Raw genomic sequence first — 9309 nt, 5'->3', positions numbered from 1 at the left:
AAAAAAAAAAAAAAAAAAAAAACCCTCTTGAAAAATGAGATTAGATGAGCGTCTTGAGTTGGTGAACACATAGAGGTGCCAGAAGGGTGAGTGCCTGAAGAGAGAGCATGGAAGTTCCATGTACCACCCCAACCCCTCCCTTGCTATATACTTGCCCTATGCATCTATTTTGACTGTTTTTGAGCTGTATTCTTTTCTCCTTTTTTTTGATACAAAGTCTCACTCTGTTGCCCAGGCTTGGAGTACAGTGGCATGATCTCGGCTGACTACAACCTCTTCTTCCTGGGTTCAAATGATTCTCGTGCCTCAGCCTTCTCAGTAGCTGAAATTACTGGCATGTGCCACCACACCCGGTTAATTTCTGTATTTTTAGTAGAGACAGGGTTTTGCCGCATTGGCCAGACTGGTCTCCAAAGCCTAGCCTCAAGTGATCCACTAGCCTCAGACTCTCAAAGTGCTGGGATTACTGGCGTGAACCACCATGCCTGGCCTAAGCTGTACTCTTTAGAATAAACCAGTAAATGAAAGCAAAGTGATTTATTGTGTTCTGTGTGCCATTCTAGCAAATTACCAAACCTGATGAGGGGGTCACAGGAACCCCTGATTTATAGCCCATCAGTCAGAAGTACAGGTGGCCACGTGGGACTTGGATTGGTGTCTGAAGTGAAGACAGTCTTGTGGGAGTGAGTGCTTTAACCTGCGTGATATGACGCTGGCTCCAGTTAGACAGCATCAGAACTGAATTTAATTGTAGGATAGACAGTGGTGTCTCCAGAGAATTGAAGAATTGCTTTGTTTGGAAAAAAGCCCACACATATGCTGTTAGAAGTATGTGTGTAAATAGAGAAGTGAGTTTTTGCTTAATCATGCATCTTTGTTGTTTATTGTTTTCCTCTCATTTTTTCACCTCGGTAATTGTTTCTTTCATTTTCCTGAATCTCTGAAGAAGAAGAAGAAAGGGCCTGGACTCTCATATTCCTTGACCCTTGTTATTTGGAGGGATGAACTCCAGTCTCCCACAGAAGGTTAGAGGTGAAGGAACATTCAGACACATAGGTTTCTAAGATGAGTAGTTTGATGACATCTCCAAGGTGTCTTCTGGGAATGGTAAGAAACTCTGAGTTTCTGCCACTGGATTGATTCCAGCTCCATTGTCCCCTTGTCCTTCAGCGAAGTCTCTGCTGAAGCCTATTATGTAAAAATCACAGGACACCATTGGCTTAAACTGAGCTACTGTACTACACTCAACAAACAAACCCAAAATAGAGTCACTCATACTAAAGTTCCATGACACCAAACCAAAAATTAAGTTGTTTATCTGGCTTTCTAAAAAATCATAAAGAGGGAGAGAGAAGATAGCCAAATTCCCAAACAGGTCACTTTCAGTAGCCATGAAAATGCCTCTGCTTTAATCCTTACAAAAGAAGTAACCTAAGTAACCATGTCAGTCAATCTGTTTTTTTTTTTTCTTAAATTATTGTTTCCCTATTCCCACTGTACAGAAAAAGCAACTTCGAAATTACCATTCAGCATTTTTTTTCTTTGTTTCTGCTTTCTTTAGCCCTCCTCTCCCAATAAAATCAAACTTCTCTGTTCTACTCATCAACACATGCATTCTATTTTGAGGGATGAGGTGTTGATTCTTGAATTACAAATAAAGTCAATAAAAACTTTACACTAAATTAGTTGTAATTTTGTCTTTTGACAAATCCTTGGAGCTTGTGTTGCTCGACAGGAAGTCAGGAACTGGCCACAAGAAAAGGAACTCAGCTGGTGGTAAGTTGGGGTCTGGCAACTTAAAAATTATTGTTGGAATGCCTGCTCTATGACAGACATTTCCTAAACTCTGGAGCAGGGCTGTGCAATGAAGTATCACTTGCCAAATACAGCTTTTGGGTGCTTGCTATTTTTCTCATTTAACCTTAAGTGTGCTATAAGTATAAAATGCATTTCATGTCTTCTAAGACTTAGCATGAAAAAAGAATGCCATTTATCTCATTCATAATTTTTATTCTGATTAAATGTTCCAATGATATCCTTTTTGATATGTAGGATTCAAGAAAATACATTATTGGTGTTAATTTCCCAAATGTTTCCTACTCTGTTTACACATGGCTACTTGAAAATTATAAGACACAAATGTGGCCCATGTTTACAGATCACATTATGTTTCTATTGGACAGTGCTATGCTAGAGACATAGCACTGAAAGAAGGTGCTACTTGTGGAGTTTGTATATCAATGCAGAAAGTATTTAGGATAGAAAATAAAGGAATGAACAAAGACGAAAAGCATCTGGTGAGATAGGTTGGACCTGGGGCAGCTGTTTTGCAAATGGGTCAAGAGGATATCTCTGAGGACAAGCTATTTAAGCTAAAATATAAATATTCAGAAAGAGCCAGGTGTGGAAAGCTCCAGAGGAAGATCATAGTAGGCAGAAGGAAGAGAGAAAGCAAAAGCCCTGAAATGGCAAGAAGCTGGCATGGTCAAGGAATCAAGGAGTCCACCATGGGTCCAGCACAGTGTGTCAGGTGAGAGGGCAGAGATGAGGTCTGGGGATACACAAGACAAATCCCAGGGTGCTTGAGAAGTGTGAGTTAGAAATGTGGAAGCCATAGAAGAGTGCTGAGAAGAATAACTCATTGTCTTATTTTTCCTATTAAAATACAATTTGTCTGTGTCTGGGCTTTAGGAGAGGGAACAGCAGGGCCAGGAACAAGCTATCTGCAAAGTTTGTACAAATATCCAAGTCTAACAGGGCCATGGACATGGGTAGTGGAGATGGAGATGGCTCTGGCTGTGCATTCAGCATGTTCTGCAGATATAATCAATAGGACTTGGATTGTATTGGCTGGTAAGGAAAACGAAAGGTGAGTTCTAGATTTAGAGCTTTAATAACTGAATATTTAAACTCCAAATAGATACAGAATATTGGAAGAACGGCAGGTTTGGGAGCACGGGACAAACAACCGGTTGGTTTGGGCAATGTTTGGTTTGGAGTGTCTACGGGACTCTCATGGGGCGATATCAAGAAGTCAATTGATTATATGAGACTAGAGCCCCAGGGGAGGCCAGTGCTAACAATTCAGATGAGAAGACAGCATGATACTTTAAGCTGTGAGACTGAATGATATCACTTATAGAATGTGGGACACCCTAAATTTAGAGACATTTAGAGCAGAAAACACCAGTAAATTGGACTGAAAAGAGGTGGCCAACTGAGCCGTAAAGACAACCCAGAGTGGATTGTGTGTACATCTTATCATCTTATGATATGGAAAAAAATATGCTTGAATTAGGGGAAAGAGATCCAGTCATTCCTATGTCACTGGAACATCAGGATAAAAACTGAGAAAGGTCCACTGGATTTGGCAGTCTGGAGGTCATGTGCATCCTTAGGAGAGTGCATTAGCTGGAGTGCTAAGGAGTAAAGTCAATATGGAATGGATTCAGCAGAATAGGTGAGGTGAGGAAAAAAAAAAAAGCAAGCAATTAGAGACAACCATTTCTAAGGTTTAGCTAGGAAATCTCTTTACAGAAAACACTTCTCTTAAAGAAATAGGGTTGAAGTTTGGAAAGAAATAGGGGCCAAGATTGGTTTCTTTTTAAAGGGAAGGAATAGGATAATGTTTATGTGGTAACAAGAAGTATCTAGTAGAAATAAAATCTTGAGAGTTTCTTTTTAGCAGAAAGCAGAAGGACAAATACCAGTTCTTGGGGAAACGAGAGAGAGAGGGATGGAAAGCAAATGTGAAGAGGGAAGTCACTGGGAAAAAGAAGTCTTTATTCACAATAACAACGGCAGGTAAATTGAGGGATAGGAAAGAAAAGGCTAAAAAATGCACACCTAATTGTTACCATTTTCTCATTAAAATATCAGCCAAGGCCATCAGCTGAGAGTGGAACAGTAGAGGAAGTTGGTCAGTTTGAGGAGAAAGCAGAAGGGCTGAATGTTATTTTAATGCATCAGAAATCATACGTGCTGGAGAAGCAGATGCTAACAAGGAAGTGCTGAGTTTCCATTTGAAATCTGTAATCATACATCCATTTGAGCCTCTCAATAACTGTGACATTGAACAAGTCACTTCCCGTCTCTGAGCCATGGTTTCCTATGGATTACACAAGAACGGTATTTGTCCCAAAGCAAGGATATAGAAATAATAAAATATACATTGGTTGACACACATTGGGACTGCATCAAATAGCAGCCCTCATAATCAGTACAGGTGTCATCTCTAGTCCATGGTTCTCTTCTCCACTTTATAACTAGGGTGGATCCAAAATTTTACAACATTGTCTTGTTGGTCTGTCCCCACCTGTCACTGCACATTCATCTTTTCCTCTTGTGTCAACATTTCCAAATGACTTAGAGAATATGGATACATTATACTGTCTGAATGTCTTCTAGGATATTTGGAGAGTGGGTGGAGAAAATCTGAGTCTGCTGAGGAACTAAGGAATGGGAGAGGGTTAACCATACAATTCTGTTGAAATCAGTCTGGTTGAGCTCCAACTCTGGTTCTACCCCTTTCTGACCGGGGGCTTTAAATAATTAATGTAACCAATATAAGTCAACTTCCTCATCTGTGCAATGATTATACTAATTCAAACTAAGATTAGTCAATATGTACCATGTCTCAGGGTGTGTTCAGTGCTTACACATATTAACACATCTCATCTGTAGAGGCTGTGAGAAGCATTGTTAGGGTTAAAGGAGAAGCGCTTGGCATGTGAGTAATGTTCATAAGTAGTAGCCACTATTGCTATGAGCATTGTTCTTGTCCTGACCTTGAGATCTGTAAGGCATGACCCAGGATTGAGCCCCATGACACAGCACACAGTCTGGTGAGGACCAAGAGTTCCCATTTGTCACAGACACTCAGTCTAGCCTAGATTTCCATGTCCAGTCTCACTTAATCCTCACCTGAAAGTTAGACGTCACCACAAAATTGTCCTTGTTCTGCAGAGGAGAAAACTGAGGCTCAAAGAGATGTCACTGACCAAGAACCCATATTGGCAAGGTACCAAAGAGTAGAGATCTAACTGACCCCAAAGCCCAGGGCTCTTTACTCTGTAACCGTGATGCGCAACAAGGGGGAATTTTGCCTCCCACGGTACCTTTGACAATGTCTATAGACACTTTCAGTTGTCACTCCTGAAGGGGGAGTTGCTACTAGCATCAGTGGATAGAGGCCAGGGGTGCTGCTAAATATTCTACTGTGTACAGAACAGTCCCCCACAACAAAGAACTATGCAGCCCCAATTGTCAGTAGTGTCAAGGTTGAGAAACCTGGCGCTACATTAAACAATGTCCCATGAAAGACCTCAGTGAATGTGACTGGTAATGACAGGAAGAAAAGAAGGAAGAGAGAAAGGGAAAGGAGGAAAAAACCATGATACTAGGGTATGACCATATGCTGGAAATCTTTGGGGAACTCCTTTCAAATGCAGCACTTTAGAGTTGCAAAGGTAGTGGCTCTAAAGTTGTTCATCCTGAATTTCAAATCTTGCTGCCTCCACTGACCCGCTGGACATGATGCTGAAAAATCTAAAAAAACCCGTAGGGCATGAATTCCCTCTAGTAAAAAAAAAAGGGGGTAATGATGGCTGCCCACAATGTTACTATGAGTATTAGATGAGAACAAGTGCTAGATAATTGCTGTTACTTTTAGAGAGGCTGGATAGCCCAGGGTGGGAAGAGTCTCTAATTTTCATGGCCATAAAAATCACTGTAGCTTTTACACAGAGAGATTCTAGAGTGGGGTTCATGAATATGCACTTTAACAAATACCTTGGATGTTTCTGATAAAGCCCACAGACCACAGTATAAGCAAATTTGGTCAAGTGGCAAAGACACAAGGGACACAGAGACCTTTGGGTTGAGTTGGATGCAACAGCTTCCCATGTGACCTGGTGCAGAGACAGGGACTGTAATTTTGTGATTCTGTTTCTTAAAAGCAAGGAAATAGATCCCAGAAACACACCAGGATATCTTCCCATAGTGTTATTGCCCAGAATTTAGTCGTGTGTCCACCAATAAGCAATCCCTTGCAAAGCAAAAGTAATTCTAGTTAGAACAAATTAGAAAATCAAGATATGCCCACAAAGATGGAGGAGGGATACCTTCCCCAAAGAGTGAGTAACTGAACAAAACTGCGATTTGATTTGCAGTTTAGAAATGATGAACAGTTATTTGTGGGGGAGGGGCACCACCAGCAATATCTGTCAAAATTGTTGCATAGAGATAGGGCTTAGAATTCAGACTAAGCTAAATTAAAGATCTTTGTCTACTGTTTCCTACTTAAGTGACCAGCAGATTTCACAATTGCTCTCAACATTGAGTCATTCCTATGGAAACTACAAACAATGAATATTACAGAGCTATTATGTAGACCAAACTACAACCCATACATAGCATTTAACACAGTGAATAGTCTCTGATAAGAACCCTACAAATATTAGCTAAATATTCATGCTCATTCTGTTTATCCCACAGACCTTGAAGATATACAACGAATGCTAATTCACTGCATCCCAAGCACAGAACTTTATATCAAGTAGGGACAATGAAAAGCAGAAGGGAGAAAGTAAATATAGGGTCCCCTTTGTTGACTTCCTCTAGCATAGAATCTATAGGATGTAATATATTTCTGCTCTTTTTTTTTTTTTTTGGTGGGGGACAGGGGGACGGAGTCTCGCTCTGACGCCCAGGCTGAAGTGCAATGGCACGATCTTGGCTCACTGCAACCTCCGCCTCCTGGGTTCAAGCAATTCTCCTGCCTCAGCCTCCTAAGTAGTTGGAGTTACAGGCTCTCGCCACCACACCTGGCTAAGTTTTGTATTTTTAGTAGAGATGGAGTTTCACCATGTTGGCCAGGCTAGTCTCCAACTCCTGACCTCAAGTGATCCATCCTCCTCAACCTCCTAAAGTGCTGGGGTTACAGGCATGAGTCACCACGCCCGGCCTATAACACGTAATATATGTCTACATATTACAGGTAATGGTTCCAAATCCTCTTCAGCTATGAACTCAACCCAAATCCTAAAACTTTAAATTAAATATCAACTAAAAAATAGGTAAAGGGTCCTCACAGTGGGAGGGACACGAGCTGGTAGACTGGGAGAGCATGGGGCCGAAAGAAGTTGCAGAGCTTGCCAGCATGTTTGCATTGAGTGATAGAGGCCACAGATGTGAACCTTCTGACTCTGAGTCTTGTGCCTTCCTCACGACACTGAAGCTGCCTATGCTCAATTTCCATTGTCCATACACTCTCAGTTCAGTATTTCTGCTGGTGGATAGAGCCCTTTAATCCTCTTGCTAATCAGCCTGATAGATGGAATGCATATTAATAATGATGGGGATATGGAGAACTATCCTTTCCGAAAGGAACTCTGAGAGAGTGCCAATTTTATGTTATAACTATTCACAAGGCTCACTAGGGCGGGTCTTGGTAGGAGGAGGAGCTATAGTGGAAGTTAATGAATAGTTGTACTGTAAGATGGTGCCACAGCTGAGAAATGGCCATTGCTGAAATGTTACAGGTGTGGGAAGATGGAAAGCGACTTCTCCATTCCTCTGAATGAATCTGAGGAGGTGCTCCCTGAGCCTGCTGGCTACACCGTTCTGTGGATCTTCTCATTGCTAGTCCACGGAGTCACCTTTGTCTTCGGAGTCCTGGGCAATGGGCTCGTGATCTGGGTGGCTGGATTCCGGATGACACGCACAGTCAGCACCATCTGTTACCTGAACCTGGCCCTGGCTGACTTCTCTTTCAGTGCCATCCTACCATTCCGAATGGTCTCAGTCGCCATGAGAGAAAAATGGCCTTTTGGCTCGTTCCTATGTAAGTTAGTTCATGTCATGATAGACATCAACCTGTTTGTCAGTGTCTACCTGATCACTGTCATTGCTCTGGACCGCTGTATTTGTGTCCTGCATCCAGCCTGGGCCCAGAACCATCGCACCTTGAGTCTGGCCAAGAGGGTGATCATGGGACTCTGGGTTCTTGCCATAGTCCTTACCTTACCAAATTTCATCTTCTGGACTACAGTAAGTACTGAGAATGGGGACACACACTGTATTTTCAGATTTCCATTGTGGGGTGACACTGTTGTAGAGAGGATGAACGTGTTCATTACCATGGCCAAGGTCTCTCTGATCCTCCACTTCATTATTGGCTTCAGCATACCCATGTCCATCATCACAGTCTGCTATGGGATCATCGTTGCCAAAATTCACAAAAAGCGCATGACTAAATCCAGCCGTCCCTTACACGTCTTCACTGCTGTGGTGGCTTCTTTCTTCATCTGTTGGTTCCCTTATGAACTAACCGGCATTCTAATGGCAGTCTGGCTCAAAGAGATTTTGTTCAATGGCAAATACAAAATCATTATTGTCCTGCTTTACCCAACAAGCTCCTTGGCCTTTTTTAACAGCTGCCTCAACCCAGTTCTCTACGTCTTCATGGGTCATAACTTCCAAGAAAGACTGAGTCGCTCCTTGCCCACTAGTTTGGAGAGGGCCCTGACTGAGGTCCCTGACTCAACCCAGACCAGCAACACAGACACCAATTCCGCTTCACCTCCTGAGGAGAGGGAGTTACAAGCAATGTGAGGTCGGGGATATTTTGGGGCTCTGTCTCTTTCTACCCTGCATTAAGCGGAAAAAAAACTCTGACAGTGTTTTTCTTCTACATTCATACTACCACCACCACCACAATCATCAACATAAAAGAAGTCTGTACCAAACGTGTAGGAGGTTTTCCCCACAACCAAGCAGTAGACACCATCTGGGTGTCGTACAATTAAATTCCAACACTATCTACCTGGAGTTAGTGTCAGATCCCACAGGTTTAAGGCTCATTCCCCAAGTCTGCTCCTCCAGTTGAGACACAAGTCACAAATCCAGCCTTCTGAAACTCTGGACCAACCAGCTTCAATCAGGGTTCCCACTACCCCCTCTTTGGGGGTAGAGTGGCTCATGGAACTCAGAGAAATAATTTAATTGCTAGAGTGGCTCATAGAACTCAGCGAACATTTATTTTGGCTTGCTGGTTTATTATAAAAGATACTACAAAGGATACAGATGAAGAGGCGCATAGGGCAAGGTATGCAGGAAGAAATGAGCAGGTTCCATGCCCTTCCTAAGTGCATCACCCTCCGGGAACCTCTGCGTGTTCACCTCTCATGAAGCTCTCCAAATCCAGTCCTCTTGGGTTTTTATGGAAGCTTCATGATGTCAGCATTCTTTCCTCCAGAGTACAGGATGGGACCTTCCCTGGGGAGGGTCTTGAGACCCACAATTAGAAAG

At 42.4% G+C, this 9309-nt stretch overlaps 1 protein-coding gene across 2 annotated transcripts in view; it reads left to right on the top strand.

Annotated features, from left to right (window-relative positions):
* Window positions 1–8999, top strand: part of FPR3 (formyl peptide receptor 3) — a 33196-nt gene extending 24197 nt beyond the window's left edge. The window contains exons 1-2 of one of the 2 annotated variants that reach the window (XM_011965886.1): window positions 1706–1776; window positions 7542–8999. In XM_011965886.1, the coding sequence (XP_011821276.1) occupies window positions 7552–8613 (1062 nt within the window). In that variant the 5' untranslated portion in view covers window positions 1706–1776; window positions 7542–7551 and the 3' untranslated portion in view covers window positions 8614–8999. Of the gene's footprint in view, window positions 1–1705; window positions 1777–7541 lie in introns of those variants that run through there. The other variant, XM_011965885.1, reaches the window with a different exon arrangement.
* The last annotated feature ends 310 nt before the right edge of the window (window positions 9000–9309 follow it).

This window comes from Mandrillus leucophaeus, unplaced genomic scaffold (genome assembly GCF_000951045.1).
Source record: "Mandrillus leucophaeus isolate KB7577 unplaced genomic scaffold, Mleu.le_1.0 Scaffold74, whole genome shotgun sequence".
Classification (NCBI taxonomy): domain Eukaryota; kingdom Metazoa; phylum Chordata; class Mammalia; order Primates; family Cercopithecidae; genus Mandrillus; species Mandrillus leucophaeus.
Note: the sequence above shows the minus strand (reverse complement) of the source record. Positions and strands in the feature narration are given on the sequence as shown.